The 18169-nt window shown below is 39.4% G+C and overlaps 1 protein-coding gene across 3 annotated transcripts in view; it reads right to left on the minus strand.

Moving 5' to 3' along the window:
* The window catches only part of bzw2 (basic leucine zipper and W2 domains 2), a 25556-nt gene extending 7571 nt beyond the window's left edge, over positions 1 to 17985 (minus strand). For 2 of the 3 annotated variants that reach the window (XR_007886489.1, XM_051415375.1), the window contains exons 1-11: positions 17879 to 17984; positions 16048 to 16118; positions 13881 to 14057; positions 7868 to 7971; positions 7679 to 7744; positions 3921 to 4056; positions 3001 to 3110; positions 1959 to 2129; positions 1655 to 1801; positions 719 to 857; positions 449 to 571 (exon numbers count right to left, since the gene is read on the minus strand). Coding sequence is in view for 2 of the 3 variants with exons in the window: in XM_051415375.1 (XP_051271335.1) it covers positions 449 to 571; positions 719 to 857; positions 1655 to 1801; positions 1959 to 2129; positions 3001 to 3110; positions 3921 to 4056; positions 7679 to 7744; positions 7868 to 7971; positions 13881 to 14057; positions 16048 to 16111 (1237 nt within the window). In the remaining variant the exon portion in view is untranslated. Of the gene's footprint in view, positions 1 to 448; positions 572 to 718; positions 858 to 1654; positions 1802 to 1958; positions 2130 to 3000; positions 3111 to 3920; positions 4057 to 7678; positions 7745 to 7867; positions 7972 to 13880; positions 14058 to 16047; positions 16119 to 17878 lie in introns of all 3 variants that reach the window. The other variant, XM_051415376.1, reaches the window with a different exon arrangement.
* Positions 17986 to 18169: the final 184 nt, after the last annotated feature.

Consider the following 18169-nt stretch of genomic DNA (forward strand, 5'->3'; position numbering starts at 1 on the left):
TTTACACTACGTGCCACATTCACCCTTTCACACACATTCACTCAGTGATGGCAAAGTCCATCGAACAGAAACTAATGCATTTATACACATTCACACACCAATGCATAGCATCGGCAATTTGGGGTTCAGTATCTTGCTCAAGGATACTCAGGAGGAGCCGGGGATCGAATCAACAACTTTCCGATTATGGGACGACCCGATCTGCCTCTGCACCACAGTGCTGTAAAATTACAGGATTTGTCTATGAAGTCTGGTTGGCTGTAACGCCCATGGTTTTGGTCTGAGATGCTGGTGCTTTTGTGTGACAGTTGTAAATGAATTTCATATGTATAACCGTTTTCCAAGTGACCATCCACCATGTTATTTTTGACTAAATATGTTCATGACTATGCATGTTTGTTTCCAGTAATAACAAATACTGAAATAAGGGAAGTAAAAATTGTATTGCCTTCTTCAGCATTCTGGAGCCATTCAACAAACTTCTTCATCTGTTCCAAGAAGACACTCTTCCCTTTGGCACCATGGGCATCTTTGTACCACTTCAAGATGGCCTCCTCGCTCAGTACATCAGCTGAGTTAAGAGAGAAAAACATTCAGTACTGGGAGCTTAAAACTTCTACTGAAGGACAACAATGAAAACACATCTAGAAAGATAAATCAGGATTGGATGCAAGAGGATACAATTGATGGATGCAGTGTGGATGTGTAAGATGCTGACCTTTGTAGAAGAGCACCACTATCTTAGAGAAGGACTTCATGAAGTGGATGTTGTCGTAGCAGTACTCCTGGATCTTCAGGAGCAGCACCAGCTCAGACTGACCCTGAGTGCTGAACACCGCCAGCAGAGGAGCATAGTGCTGAGAAAGAGCACACCACAATTCCAGAGTGAACACATGACCTTGAATACCTACACAAATGTTCATGTTAGAGTTACAGTTAAATCCCTAGTATGTAGGATTTTAGTGGATTTCTAAGGGAACAAATACAGAATTATTCTTATTTTCAGGTAAATGGTAAATGGACCTGTACTTGTATAGCACCTTTCTTGTCTTCCGACCACTCAAAGCGCTTTTACACTACGTTAGACATTCACCCTTTCACACACATTCACTCAGTGATGGCAAAGCCCATCGAACAGAAACTAACTTTCATACACATTCACACACCGATGCACAGGGGAGCCATTTGGGGTTCAGTATCTTGCTCAAGGATATTTCGACATGTGGCACCAGGAGCTGGGGATGAAACCCACAACCTTCTGATTAAGGAACGACCCGATCTGCCTCTGAGCCACAGCCACCCTTAGGTGATAATACACTAATGTAAACATACCTGAATGAATATTATATTCAATTTCTGCCAATAGATCCTACTAAATGTTACACACTGGACCTTAAATCAAATGTGAAAAACAAAATCAATGCCAATACTAACTGTCAGCATATATTGAAAGTTTCAGCTGATGTCAGAAGATTTTCTAAAATCCATTCCATATTACACCTTTAGAATACTAACTACATGTTTTATAACCTGTTTCCTGTTCTGAAGTTGGACCTCTGTCACAACCTCTATTGTTTTTTCTGAACTCAGTGGAAAGAGTTGATGAGGGACACTATGTACAATACAGCACTGTGATCAGCTGTGTGTGACCTACTTTGAGGTGTTTGAGTGCCTGCTCTGTGACCAGCTCCTCCTTCTTGTTCCACTCCACAGCATTCATCAGGCACGTCCACAACAGCCCAATCACAGCCTGCTCCTGCAAATGGTTCCTTTTCATCTCCTCCTTCACATACACCACCATCTGAACACACACACACACACACACACACACACACACACACACACACACACACACACACACACACACACACACACACACACACGTATACAGTAATGCCTGGCTCAAAATCTAGTGACACTGACAGTACAGTATGTTTCCTACATTGGGAGATGTGTACCTCTCTGATGGGGCACTGCTGGGACAAGCGCTCCTGTAGTTCCTTCTGCAGCTCTTTGCGGGTTCCCAGGCTCTGCTGTATGCGCAGGAAGTCAGACAGCTCCTTGAGCCCAGCTTCATTGAAGTACTTAGAGAAATGCTCCACATTCTGCTTGTTAACAGGAAACAGCTCCTGAGGTCAAAATGAGAAAGTTTTTTAAATTATATTTGCTGAAATTTTCACTATATTTTGACAGTAGTACATGAGACAGATAATCTGTGAAAAATCAGGTTCCTTTGGTTCCTCCTAGTGCTCCTGATGGCATTTGCAAGAATCCACCAGACCTGAACAAAAACAACCAATCAGAGCAGAGAAAGATAGTTGACTGAGTCTCATTGCCAGGGTGTCAAATTCAGACGCTTTGGGAAACTGGGAAATGAGACTCATCAACTATGTTCAAGCTTCCAACCCAAAGCATCTTTATATCTTTCAGGATATAGTGAAAACTTCAGCAATAATGACAAAAAGTTATTTTTTATCAAATTTACCTACTGCAGCTTTAAATCAATCTTGTATAACTCATGGTCTGTTACTGGGTGTTTGCTTGGTCTATAATTTGAAAAATCCTATTGCTCAAAGTAAGAGATGCAGTTCGTATTTTTAGTTAGTTTTATTTAAAAAATCCTAACTGCAGCTTTAAATACATATGAGTGACGGCACTCATATGGAGAGGAGGTCAGATCTTCATGGGCTATTTGTCTGATATCCATAGCAACAGACCAATGGCGTCTGTATCTTTAGCTGTGCAAGGAAAGTTGGGAATCAAGGCTCACAGTCAGAGTTCTAGATCTGGTTTGTATCAGGTTCTAATATTTAGAAACATCAAGCATTGGGGCTAACAGGTGAACACAATCTCCATGGACCCTTTCCTGCTACAATACTCAGCATTCCATCCTGTTTTGGTTCCCTTCATGGTTACTCTCTGATTCTATTTCTAGAGAAACATACCACACTTTAATAAACCTCCTGCTGAAGTACCCGTTGAGCATTGTGTTCTTCTTACCAGAAGTCTTTTATCTAGGTTTGCCTTCCTCAAAGATGAGGTTACTGAATTGGCATCTTTCTCTGCGATCCATGCTTTGAACATCTTCACAGCAAATGATGCAGAAGTCCCTGAAAATAGTGTAAAGAAGGAGACAAGTTGGAAAACCATCTCTTTGTTATTTGGCATAACTATTTACTTGTGGCGATAGAAGAGTGATATCTAAGGAACAGAAACATGGCACAGATCCTCTTCAGAAACACATATATCCAGAGACACATATCTTAATCTATATCTTTAAAGCTGCAGCAAGTAATTCTTTTGGTCTTGTGCAAATGGACCTGAATAAAAACAACCAATCAGAGCCAACAACGATAGTTGATTGTTGATAACTCCTGGGTCGTCAAATACAGATGCTTTGGGACCCTGGGAATGAGACTCAGCAATCAACTATCGTCAAGCTTCCAACCCAATCTTTATATCTTTCTCGGCAAATGCCATTAGGGGCACAAGGAGGAACCAGAGGAAGCAAATTTTTTCACAGATAATCTGTCTCATGTGCTACTGTCAGGATATAGTGAAAGTTTCAGCAAATAGGATTAAAAAAATGTGAAACAGTGAAAATGTCAGTTAATATGACAAAAAGTTATTCCTATAAAAGTAAACTACTGCAGCTTTAATGTTATGAATATGTTTTGGATAATTTCCACCCCCAGGATCAATAGAGTATTTCTGATTAAAAAATTAACAGCCCTTTCTGATTTTCTATTTCTTATTAAGTAATTATTTAAAATCACTTCCACTTTTTGCTTAAAGTACATGCAAATTAAACTATAAACCTCTTTCCACATCCACGTCTCACAGTTAGACCTGCTACAAGGCACAAATCTATCCTAATGGTAACTTCTCCTTTAAAATTCAGCAGAGTTGTGTCCTCTCACCTTCTTTGACCACACTGTCGGTGAAGAGGCTGGTGATGATGGGAGGTGGTAGAGCGTTGTTGGCCAGCAAGATGCCTGTCAGCATGGCCAGCTTGGTCTGCTCCGACTCACTGAAGGCCTTCAGGAAGAGCAGTAGCTACACAATGACAGACAGCCCAATGTGAGGACAGTCACAGTCTGATGTATGACTAGAGCTTAATAAAACCAATATTTTATACATAAAGAACACAACTGTGTTTAGACAATTGCATTAATTTATGCTTTATGTCCCTAGTCCCTCCTATCTATCTTTATACAGATCTAATTTTATAAGGAGTACGGTCTAGACCTGCTCTATTTGAAAAGTGTCCTGAGATAATTTTAGTTATGAATTGGTGCTATACAAATAAAACTGAATTGGATTGAACTGAATTAATGAATTAGAAACTAGTGATCAGAAACTAGTCTTAATGTTGCAACTTTTTTTTACTGAATTAATGCATTTCATTGAATCTTTTAGGCAGCAAGTGAACATTCTGTCCTCAAAGTGGATGTGTTAGAAGCAGCAAAAATGGGCAGCGTGAGGATTTGAGCGACTTTGACAAGGGCAAAACTGTGCTACTGTAGTTCAGATTGCTAAAACAGTTAATGCTGGTTCTGATAGAAAGGTGTCAGAACACACAGTCCATCACAGTTTGTTGGTATGGGACTGCAGAACATTATGACCACCAGGGTGCCCAGGTGCTCAGAATGTTATGGCTGATCGGTGTATTTTGGCATGTCTGTCAGGAGCTGAATGACCCTGTATTAAGAATTACACTATATGGACAAAAGTATTCGGCCACCTGACCGTTATACCAACAGGGACTGAAATGACATTGTATTCAAATACATATACTTTAATATGGAGTTGGATCCCCATTTGCAGCTATAACAGCTTCCACTCTTCTTGGAAGGCTTTCCACAAGATTTAGGAGGATTTCTGTGGGAATTTGGGCCCATTCATTCTGTAGAGCATTTATGAGTTCAGGCACTGATGTTGGATGAGAAGGCCTGGCTCGCAATCTCCGTTCCAGTTCATCCCAAAGGTGCTCCATGGGGTTGAGGTCAGGGCTCTGTGTGGGCCTGTCAAGTTCTTACACACCGAACTCATCAAACCATGTCTTTATGGACCTTGCTTTGTGCGCTGGGGCTCAGTCATGTTGGAACAGAAAAGGGCCTTCCGCAAACTGTTGCCACAAAGTTGGAAGCATAGTATTGTCCAAAATGTCTTAGTATGCTGAAGCATTACCATAACCCTTCACTGGAGATAAGGGCCCTAGCCCAAACCCTGAAAAACAGCCTCATACCATTATCCCTTCTCCACCAAACTTACAGTTGGCACAATGCAGTCAGGCAGGTAAAGTTCTCTCGGCATCCACCAAACCCAGACTCGACCATCTGACTGCCAAACAGAGAAGCGTTATTCATCACTCCACAGAACACGTTTCGACTGCTCCACAGTCCAGAGACGATGCGCTTTTCACCACTCCATCCGACACTTGGCATTGGACTTGGTGATGTAAGGCTTGCATGCAGCTGCTCGGGCCAGGGAAACCCATTCCATGAAGCTCCCGCCACACAGTTTGCTATTGTTCCTAAACTCTTCCACTTTCTAATAATATCACTTACAGTTGACTGTGGAATATCCAGCAGGGATGATTTCACGAACCGTCTTATTCCAAAGGTGGCATCCTATCACAGTACCACGCTTGAAGTCACTGAGCTCTTTAGAACGACCCATTTTGCATCAGAAATGTTTGCAAATGGAGACTGCATGGCTAGGTGCTTGACTTTATACACCTGTGGGTCTGATTGAAACACCTGAATTCAAGAATTAATAGGTGTGGCCATATAGTGTATTTTTTTACTATTTACAATAATTGTAAATACTTTACAGGCCTGGAATTAAGTCTTAAGGGCAAGGCCACATTGGCTTTGACTTCCAGCTCTGAAAAGTATTTGGCAGACTTCTGATTTTAGGCTGTTTTAATTGTCTTTAGCTTGACTCAAAGTAAAATTTGACAAAAAGTAATGTTACATCAACAGCAACTATTTATTTCTACTCTGTGGCAGCAAACACAACACACCGTCTCTGGTAACAAATATATTTGTGGGAGAAATTTCTACTGTTGATGTTCAGCGTGATGACTGACACTAGGAAATGTGACTTTTGACAGCTTTTATTTTAAGGGGACACCCAGCCAGTTCAATGCCAGGCACAACGCCAAGAGTGATAAGTAAATGATAGAACTTGAGCTAGATTGCATGTTTTTACACTCACTTTTTCAGGTTATTTTGCATCGATATAATTGTTGTTACAGTGTAGAGCTACGAAGGACTATTAGGGCCATACTAAGAAAAATAATTATTTTATTTTTTTGGAAATTACGAGAATAAAGTCATAATATTACGAGAATAAAGTCGTAATGTTACGAGAATAAAGTCGTAATAATACGAAAATAATGTAATAATAATACAAGAAAAAAAGTTGTTTTAAAGAGAAAAAAGCTTCGATAGAGTTATCAAGATTCGACGTGACCAGCTCAACCAATCAGCAGCCTTAGCCTGAGCCCAGCAGCCGCTGTTTGTCTCAGTCGTACCGTACAGTGAACAGGTAAGCTAACGTATTGATAATTTCGTCGTTAAACAGTTTTGCTGGCTGAGCCAACAGGCTGACAGTTCTCATAAAATTACTACTTTATTCTCTCAATATTATGACTTTATTCTCGTAATATTACGACTTTATTCTCGTAATGTTACTACTTTATTCTCGCAATATTACGACTTTATTCTCGTAATGTTACTACTTTATTCTCGCAATATTATGACATTATTCTCGTAATATTGTGACTTTATTCTCGTAATGTTACGACTTTATTCTCGTAGACCTAATATTATAACTTTATTCTCGTAATCCCCCCCAATTTTTTTTTTTCTCTTAGTTTGGCCCTAATACTCCGTCGTATAGAGCCCTGGTCCAATATGTTACTTCTACAAAAGTGATGTAAAAACTTAAAGCCACCAGTGCATATCCACTGAAAATGGACTTTACAGTAAAGTAGGGATCTTGTGTCCAGCAGGAACATTTTTGGTTCAGGAACACTGAACCACATTTGCATATTCATAGATTCTAGAATTTTTAATAAGCTGACGGAATAAAAATGTAAATGTGTAAATTATATTTTGTCTTAATACATGTCTGGCAGCGATCTTTAAGCACACTTTTCCACTTTGTCTGTATGTTGCTTGGCAACCATTGGGCTAAATGTTGCTGAATGTTGTTTGGCAGAAGAACAATCATTTGCTATCAATAAATGTTTTTATTTTTTGTTGCAGGTTTTGTGCTTTCATTGCCCACAGTCAGACGCTGGTTTGCTGCTGAGACTTGTTTTAGCTTTGACTTGTTCACAGAGTTGAGAGTGGTTAGCAAAGACAAAAGTTTTAGAACAGAACAAAGATATTACTCAATCAAACCTTTTGATTTCACACCGTGACCTGGCTTAAAAAGTTGTGGCACTTCTTAAAGAATTTAATTTGTTTCATTAGTCAAAAACCATCACCTTCATTGTACTGTTTAGGTAATTCTGTGGAGAAGTCATACAGGACAGTGTTCTACTATACAGACTACTATATAGAGCATAACAATAGTCAGACACAGTAAAGAGTGGACCATGTAAAGAATAAAGAATTTTGGATGCAGCTACATCATACTTCACTACATATTATGAAGACCTCACCTTTTTGATCTCCTCCTCGAAGGCCTTCTCCAGGTATTTGTATCTCCTGATGAGCTTGTTGAAAACCTGCAATCACAAAGTAGACAGTGACATAATTAGCCAAGTAACAACAACAATCAGTGTGTCAGAACTGATCCAGATCCTTCCTGTTGCTTGGCACAGTCAGTACAAAGGGGATTGTGGGCATACCTGAGCATATAGACGTAAAGCGGCATGGCTTTCCTCAGTCGTGAACACGCAGTATGCCGTCACCTTGGTCTTGTCGCCCTCATCAATACGGGTCCCCCCAGGAGCTGAGGGAAGAGGTTTAAAGTTGAAGCTAATTGAGGTCTTAAGCTGGCGAGCAAGCAGAACAGCGACAGAATTTTTAGTTTAGGTTACTATAAGCAAATACAATTACCTGCTTATCGTGTTTGTTCATTAGCGATTTACTCGCTATTAAACTGACAATGAACTCATATACTATGTACTTTTAAATATTTCTGTTATTCTCTCTTGTAATGTGGCTGTCGACACAAGAAGAAGAACAAAGAAATCTGTAGGCCTGCTGGCTGTCCTACTAAAGAAATCTATATATATATATATAGACAGCTACTTTACATTCAGTACATCTCATCTAAATTGCAAAAATCTCTCAAAAAAATAGCTGGAATGCTGCAGACTGCTAGTCCTAGACTTGCACCAAGACTCTGTTGCTTACATGGAAGTGAAAGAAACTGCTCCTTTGTGCCTGCAAGTCCTGGTCAAACCTACACTATACCAATGAACTTCTCTGCCTGTGGACAAATATCGCATATCTGATAAATCTCTTGCATCTCTGTTGTGGGCACATCTGTATCTGGCCGTGACTGTGAAGCAAATCAAATTGTTTGAGTCAAAAAAAAAGGAAATGCCAAGGATTCGTTGGAACTCCAGCTTCTCAGATTTGAATGGTCAGATATAACAAGCTATTTGCAGATGTCTACATGGGCACTGGGAAGAAGTGATAGTCAATTTTTACTATTTTCTGATCAAATCATCAATTAAAAATGTTTTGTCGGATTAGTCAATATTGAAGATAATTTCAGCTCCAGTCTATATATATGAGATCTTCTCAGAATCAAAGATAGATGGACAAACAGACCTTTGGCAGGTTCTGGCCATGCTGCCCTGCAACTGCCTGATTTCGGAGGCTAAGCAGGGTCGGGCCTAAATAGCACTTGACATGGCCAAGAGGTTGTCGGCTGAATCCCGGACGGGCAGGATAAATCTGCACTCAGAATAATGAATCATGGCATAGCTTAGATGCAAGTATTTGCATCTATTCGATTTTATTTAAATAATACATTTTTAAGAATTTATTTATTCAGATTCCTTAAAATCAACATAAATCTGTTAATTGCGAAACCAATGAAATTTAATCAGTTAAAACGTATGAATTTAGTTTAAATATGACGAGCTGTGGCTCAACCAAGATTGATTTAGTTAAAATTTATGAGATTGGTTTCCATTAGGTTTACGTAAAGATTTCAGTACATCCATGCTCCATACTCCAGTAGGTGGCGGTAATGCAACGGTTTGTCAACGGCCTTTGAAATTCAAATTCAGAGTCACTCACTGGAGAAGAAGAAGGACTTTTTCCCGCCGTCTGCACCAATACATCCATGGTCTAAGCTGCTGCTCACACCTTCTCTCAAGCAAGTTGAAGCAACTCCTTTATGTGTCTTGAGCTGACTGGTAAGTTACATGTGCATTTGTCTTAGTATAACCTGCCAGTTATCAGTGTTTGTACCTTATTAGTGCAATTCACATCATATCACAGTAATATAAATATATCGACTATCAAATTTAGCCTACATCATTGTAAACATTTTCGTGTAGTCTAGTAGCTTGCTAACTTCAACCTAGCTAGTGAGCTATTCCTGTTTAGCCAACATGGCTAATTTTAGTAATTAAAATGACTCATTAGTTCATTTAAAATGAGCGACTGACTTTTGTGCTTAATGATATATTCTCACAAGCATGTGGGCAGTTAATTAGCCCTGCACCACAGACTTCAGGTGACTCTCAGCCAAAGATGGCTCAAGGCAGCCACAGCGGACTTGACCACCTGCTTCATGTTCAGACAGTGTTGCTCCACTCACTAGCGCAACACGTCCGGTTGAATTTTAACGGTGCCGGTGGTCAGTCGGTGGGAAGGTTGCAGCGCGTGTGACTGTGCATGGTGGAGTATGTTGTTTTTATTAATTTTGCGCTAATGGATTAGAGCAGCCACACTGTTGTGTCATAACAAAGTCTTACTTTCAAGATATTAAAAACTACATGTGCAAATTATTCAGTGTTAATAAACGTTTGTTATTGGTTGTGAAATTCATTGTGTGGTCACTGGCTCACAATTTTAGAGCAGGTTAACATAATCCATTTTGAATAATGTAAAACAAATATGGGCAACTGTGACTATAAAAACTATTAAAATACTACTATACTATAAAAACTTTATATGATCAAAAACATAAGCTGATGTAGTCAGTAAATGCATACAATGTTGGTCTAATGGAGGACTACTGTTACTGAAAATATGTAAAAACTGATACTTTGTGATTTCATGAGCAAGGAAGGAGTTGTAGAATTGATTAAATGCATTTTGTTTCTAATTAGAACTTCTTGTCTTTTACAGGTACATAATTCTAAGAACCATCCTCTTACATCCAATCCAATCCACTTTATTTATATAACACGATTTTAACAAACACAAGGTTTCCAAAGTGCTGCACAAAAAGATTCAATGTTCAATTCATTGTTATTTGTATAGCGCCAATTCATAACAGCTTTTCAAATAGAGCAGGTTTACACCGAACTCCTTATAACATTATTTACAGAGACCCAACAGTACCACCATGAGCAAGACCTTGGAGACAAGGGCAAGGAAAAACTGCCTGTTAAAAGGCAGAAACCTAGGACAGATCCTTCGGCTCTAGGGGGGTGGTCGTCTGCCTCGACCAGTTGGGGTGAGAGAGAGAGAGAGAGAGAGAGAGAGAGAGAGAGAGAGAGAGAGACAGACAGACAGACAGACAGACAGGTGCACAGTCAAACAGGACCGTGGCAGGAGGCTCCACCAGGATCAATGAGAACCTGCAAGACGAGAAAAGCACAAGAACTCCGGGGAAGAAGTGAAGTTAGTAACATGCAGTAATGCGACATGAATGAGTGCAGAAAGAGAGAGGAAGAGAGTAACAGAGTAAACAGATAACACAATAGAAGCACAATAGAAAGATGAAGTAAACATTAGAAAAATAAAAGCAATAAAATAAATAAGTAAAATAAATAAAATGCGCTGCCCGCACACGATAAAATATGCATGTATACACATAAAATCAACGCTCTACATGGTGTCAAAGCCAAAGAAAAAAGGTGGGTTTTAAGAAGAGTTTTAAAATGAGACATTAGACAGAGGCCTGTCTAATGTGCAGGGGCAATCCATTCCAAAGTTTAGCGAATAAAATAATTTAAAAATGAATCCTAAAATGGACGGGCAGCCAGTGGAGTGCAGCTAAAATAGGTGAAATGTGGTCATACTTTCTTGAGCCAGTTAAGAGACGTGCAGCAGCATTTTGAACCAGTTGGAGACGAGCAATGGAGGACCCACTAGCCCCCATGTAAAGTGCGTTACAGTAATCCAGCCGAGTGGTCACAAAGGCGTGGATTACTGTCTCAAAGTGCTGTCTCTGAAGGACTGGTTTGAACTTTGCCAGCTGCCTTAACTGGAAAAAGCTAGACTTCACCACAGCTTTTATCTGGCTGTCAAATTTAAGGTCTGAGTCCACTTTTACCCCCAGATTTTTTACAATTGGCTTGCGATACTGTGCCAAAGAACCCAGATCAACGTGAGATCAATATTTCATGATCCACTGTGTCAAATGCAGCAGTTAAATCGAAAAGCACAAGGATAACACAGTCACCAGAGTCGTAGTAAAGATGTCATTAAAAACTCTTAAAGAGCTGAGTCTGTGCTGTGGGGTTTTAAAACCGGATTGGAAAACCCTAGAATATTATGTTCTTCCAGAAAGCCATTAATTGACTGTGCACAATCTTCCAGGATTTTTAAGGAAAGGCAGTTTGGAGATAGAATTGAGATTATTATTGAAATTAGCAAGAACTGCAGGATCTAGAGCAGGTTTTTTAATCAGAGGTTGTACTACTGCATGTTTAAAATTTTCAGGGACCACACCTGAGGACAGACTGCTATTAATGACTGCAATAGCAGATGGTCCTACAGTGGGGAAAACCTCCTTAAATAGTCGAGGGGGGACAGCATCATTTGGAGAACCTGAGGGCTTCAAATGACCAACAACCTCCTGTAAAAAGGAAAAAGTCACAGGCTCAAAATGGTCAAAGACAGCAGAGCAGGGGACAGAGATTGAGGGGTCATAAACTGAAGGTGAGATTTGAGCCCTAGTTGAAGTGACCTTATCAATAAAAAAGTGAAGGAAGTTTTCACACACAGCAGGGGACGCCTCCATACAGGCAGTCTGCGGGGCATCAGAAGTGAGCCAATAGTGTTAAACAAAACACGAGGCTTGTGACAGTTTGACAGGATAATATCTGAGAAATGTTTTCTTTTAGCATCTTTCACAGTTTTCTGATAATGACGCCAGCAGTCCCTTAACATTTGAAAAGACACCTGCAGTTTGTCCTTCTTCCACTTGCGCTCAGCTCTATGGCACTCACGTCTGACCGCATGAGTCGTGTCATTTAGCCAGGGCTCAGATTTAGTTTTAGGCTGCCTGGATTTTAATGGAGCCACAGTGTCTAAAACAGTTTGGCAGGTGGAGTGAAACCATGAGCTAAGCTCCTCTGTACTGCAAAAGAATCAATGAGTTTAGAAAACCTTTCCAAACAATAAGAACACGGTCATATTTAGGCATGATTTCAGCCAGGAAATCAGAGAAGTCATTTAAAAAGTCCTTATTGTACTTGGGAGGCCGACAGACCACAGCACACAACACTGTGAGAGTGACCAAGCTCAAATAAGCTCAATTCAAAGCTGGTGAAAGAGGATGACAGCAATAGCTGCTTACATTTATAATGACTCTTATGTGCTGCTAATTGGGCAAAGGCAAAACTAGTTCTTAGGGAGGAAACAGTGAAGGAGCTAAGGCAGCTTCTAAAGTTAATACCCATTATATTAAGTAAGCAACCAGCTGTCATGCACTAACTGCTGTGTATTATTATTAACGCTGTGAACTCTTACTTTAGGCTGAGAGTAAATCCTTTAACTCTAATTGGTTTAGCAGATAGTGAGCCACCCTGAATGGTGCCTGGCAGTCACAGAGAATGAACTAGTTTAAAGATTAAAGGACAGGATGGGAGAATGTGTGTGTGTTGAAAGAGAGACAGTCTACGGCATTCAAAGATCAGTTTAAGATCATATGGTTATAAAGGTTAAAATATATAATGACAGAGCTCTGACAGACTGTTGCCCCAGCGGCCCTTTGTATTTCCCCCTAATCTGATGGATTGTGTACACTTTCGTAGACATATACTGTATACATCGTATATATATATATATATATATATATATATATATATCGTAAACACAGTTTTAATGAATAGAGTGTGTGATTGTTTATTTTATGCACCACTGCACCAAGAAGAATTCCTCGTATGTGTAAAAACCCACCTAGCAATAAATCTGATTCTGATTCTGATACAGTACAGATAGATTTAATTTACACTCTCCAAGTAATTTAATTCAAAGAAGTTTCTTTAGTGCTAAGTTACTCTTTGAGAAATGTATGTCTTTCATACTTATATTGGTTTGTATCAGCCTGTACTGATATTCGATGCACATTGTTGCTGATATTGTTATTATATTATATATAATATATTATATTATCACAAAATTGGATGTCTTGAATTCTTGTGGAATAATTTATTATGCAACCCTTAAGCTCTCTAATCCTCTCCCTTAATTGAAAGACTTTATAGTAATATTAATGTGTAATACAAATTAGTGTTGATTGTTGAATCTCATTCCCAGGGGCGCAAATTATCTGTAATTCAGCTTTCAGCACATATTACAAAAAAATACTATTAATACTAAAAATACTACTGTAGCTTTCAAGGAAAGTACTGTCCCAACACAACAACACATGCAGTCATCCAGAGATAAGAGCCACTAGTGGTTATCTCAGCCAGTCTAAACAAACACAGTGACACTCACCAAGCATGCTCCCTGCAATGAGGATGTCAAACAGAGTGTCAGCATAGCGTCTGTAGTCCAGTCGCGACCCTGTGACATCTAGAAACTTGGCTACAGCATCCAGGTCACCGCCTGCTTCATTGAGGCCCGAAACAATCGTGTCTCGAAAAACAGTTGGTTCAAACTTCTCCTTTTCATCTAGGACAGAGAATCACATGATCAGTGCCAATCAGTGTCTTATAATAAATGCTCATATTTGCCAAAATCCATAGTATTTCAAATTCAAGTTGTTCTCCTTCCGTCAAGGCTACCATTGGTTTTCATTCATTTCAGACTGCATATCATTTTCAACAGTATAGTTGTCGGGTTATGCTTGAACAAAACCAGTTTTTAAGAGTTGGTCTGAAGAGCCACACTCAAAGATGGAGTGAAAAGCTGGCAGTGGGAGATGAGATATTATTTTCTGAAGCAGTCAGTTTTAAAAGCATATAGTGGCAACTTAACTCTGACAACAATATAAATGCAGATTGTTCAGATGAGATTTCAAATGAATCAATAATTTGTTAAGATCTTTAGGATTAAAATAAATGTACAACTACGTATAATCTGCATAAAAATGGTAAGAGATACTGTGACAGCCTATTATGTCACACAAATGTAACATATAAATAGAAAATAATATAGGCCTGAGGATGGACCCTTTGGGTACTCCACAAGATGTGGATGATAGAGGAGATATGGTTACCTAATCTTGCGAGGCAGCTGGAGCAAGATCATGAAATTATGAGATCACGCAAGAATGCACCTTGCCAGGCCTAAGACTACGCGTTTATGGTAAAAGTACAGCAGTACTGGACCAATTAGTATCCTATGAGGAATTACTGGCACATGATGCACACTGGTGCAAAAATACTTTTTTCCAGTCTGTGAAGCGGTGGATAATTTTCTTTTTCTGTTTTTGCAGACGTGAAATTTGATCCATTTGGTCTGATTTCATTTGGATGATTTAAATGGGGCCACTGACACAGTGGAGGTTCAAATGCAAAGAGCTTTAACTGGGATACATTTCGTTGGTCAAGTGGCAAAAAGCTGAACTCTTGGCTTGACAAAAAATCTTGGCCATCAAATACATGAAAGTGCACATACTGGCAGACTACTTTGTAATGTGAAAGTATTTCTACTGTTTAGATAACAACAAAAGAATTGTTAAGTCTCTGTAAATACGTTTATAAGGAGTACGGTCTAGACCTGCTCTACTTGCAAAGTGTGCTGAGATAAATGAGATAACTACAAAATAATAATTGAATTGAATCGATCAGACAAAATCACTGGGATAATTCTTTATTTTAAATGTTTTTGTCTGAAACTTGATGTTTCAGACACCTTTACTCACCAGCAACAATAGCTTGCCTAATAACCTGCGAGTTGTCACTGCGTCACCAAGCTTTGATGTGCAGTGATGTGCATTTGATGTGCAGATTAATTTCCATGTCACTTTCGGCTGTGACTAGGGTTTTACTCTTGGAGTTGAATGTGGACCTTTGAAAGGCGTTTCCTTGCCTGTAACCCAGTACATAATGGGGCAGACTCCAGCAGTGACCGTGGGATAAAACATTTTGGTTTAGTTTGGTAAGCATGGAAACTAGTTAATCAGTGCAATATCTTTGATTATGTTCTGACTCTGAAACAGTGGATACACTTCCAATCCACCAGCTATCTGCCAAAGTGGCTGTGACATTTTATGAGGACATGTCTATACAGTTTCTGTGCATGTGTGTGAAAAGGAGATCTCAAAGGGCGTGTGTAATAGCTAGTCAGTGAAACACTGCCCGACAAAAACAACTCGTTAACACCTTAGTGGACTGCACACCAGCTTGGCCGATGGGAGGGAGTGTTAATAGTCTCTGTCAGAACTTGGTGTGTGTGCATTACTGAATATGAGTGTGTTCAATTCAATTCAGTTAAGTTTTATTTGTATAGTAGTGCCAATTCATAACAAAAGTTATCTCAGGACACTTTTCAAAAAGAGCAGGTCTAGACTGTACTCCTTAAAAAAATTATTTACAGAGACCTAACAGTTGTTCACTGTGTGACTTGCATCAAATAATTTTGGAAAATTAAATCTTCTCATTGCGGTTTAGTATACGAATGTACCTAAAATATACCTAAAAGCTTCATTTGTACTCACCCCTTTTCCTGGTCTTAAACCTCTGGCCTGTGAGCACTGGCTTCTGCTGCTTACCGGTATTCATACAAGTCCTGAAACAACACAAACAGACAATCAATCTAACTTCTCTAAGACTAACAGATGAACACTGGCCATTTGGGTTAGGGGTACGGTTAGGGTTAGGTTTTGGCAATAATTATTACTTTGGAATATGCCTTTACTATGCCTGCACTATATAATTTTCACTCTGAAAATTATTCATGTACTGGGGTGGATACTGGGGTGGGGGTGGAGTTAAGAAAAAAATCATAAAAGTGGGATGAAAAAGGTGACAAACAAGATGTGCTAATCCTCTGAGCAAATAACTCTGAACCTGGTGCTTTTGGAGTTAATGTAATGCAGAGCTGAGAAAGATATCAAGACATTTTGGATTGAAAGCTTGAAGACAGTTGATTGTTGAGTCTCATTCCCAGGGTTTCAAAGCATCTGTATTTGACACCCTGGGAATGACACTCAGCAGTCAACTGTCTTTCTTGGCTCTGATTGGTTTTAAGTGGTGGTTTTATAATAGTATACAATTGTTATGTTAGTTTGTGTTGTGTGCGTGTATATGTGATGTTAAAACATGATTAGTGTGAGCTAATGTAGCTACGTGGCCCTGAAAAATACTGACTTGTAGTGATTCTCTAAAAAAATCATGGTTGCTCTGTGGTAAACCTATTTTAAATGATCGTAGAGTTCAGTTGTAGCAGGAGCCTAGGTCACTAGCTTGTGTGTGTAAACGTTATTTTTTTTTTCAATTTAACTCATTATCCATTCACAGGTTCACATTTGCTGGTGTGGTAAACATTTCTATGGTAATAGCTAGCTCTACCAATTAGATAAGCCACGTACTGTAGTACTTCTCCATGAGATTGCAAATAAAACATATTTTTCACTCTCTTGAATTGAACTGAATTGAATTAAAACAATGTTGATATCATATGGACTTGTGCCTTCTACATGAAAATATATCATCATTTCACAATGTCATAGCTCGTGGTATGGCTAGCTTGGATGGTTATGACCATCGACGCACATAAAGATGGACGACTTGACAGCTTTCCAAAAGTAAAGTCAAAACATCTAAATGGCCCTCTGGTGGTTGGTTGCAGTATAGGTCATAAAGCCCACTGTCTGCATGTTAGCAGATGGGACATGGGCAAAACTAAAAAACCTAAATACACGTCATATACATTTTTCCCAAAAATGGTTTCTGGCATTTTAGGTTGCTGTTATCATGCTAATGTATATTTAAGTATCATCCCAGTTGTATGGGCCGGACTTCAATACTGTGGTGCCAACCCCAATCACTACTGCGCAGTCACCAGCATAAGATGGCAGCAGCTGTATCCCGCATATTTTGGTTTCATTTTTGTACAGTGAAAGATAGTGGAGACGCAATGTTGATCTTTTGTATATCTTTTATATTTACATGGTTACAACATTATGGCTAATGACCAAAATCCTCCATTCAGAATATGAATGGGAGTTTTACTTTCAGAAATTCACCAGGAATGATAAAACTACAGAAATATAACACAAGTTGTAAACAGTCCAAATTAGCTATAGCACAATAGCTGCAATGAAACTCATTCATTCATACATGCATTCATGCATTCACACACATACAACCTCACAAACACTTGACCTCATTGTCAACTTTCAGCCTCCTAGGAAGAAAACTGTGGCCACTGAACACTAGACATAGCATCTTAAATCTCATAGCTATTTCACTGGCCTAACGAGTCTATTCCTGCCTTATGAACAGCTCTTCCTGAAAATAATTTTTTCAAAAAAGTTGAAGACTTACCAACAGTGAGTTCCTTGTGCTGCCTGTAAATGAGTTGGCCTGTGCTGACTGTGTGACTGTCGTTGTGCCTGCCAACCTTGTGCTCTGCTCTATATATAGTGGGCTCATCCCTGCAGTGTAAACCTGCCTCTTACTCTTAGTCCCGAGACACGTGTCATATTACTCAGAGTTTGTGTCTAGCTCATTATCTCTCCCTCCCTCCCTCTTTCTCTCTGTCATTCATGCATGCACACACGGTAAACCCATCCACCCAGTCCACTGTGCTCTGGTAGACAAGGAGCAGTGCTACCG

This window comes from Dicentrarchus labrax, unplaced genomic scaffold (genome assembly GCF_905237075.1).
Source record: "Dicentrarchus labrax unplaced genomic scaffold, dlabrax2021, whole genome shotgun sequence".
NCBI lineage: Eukaryota > Metazoa > Chordata > Actinopteri > Moronidae > Dicentrarchus > Dicentrarchus labrax.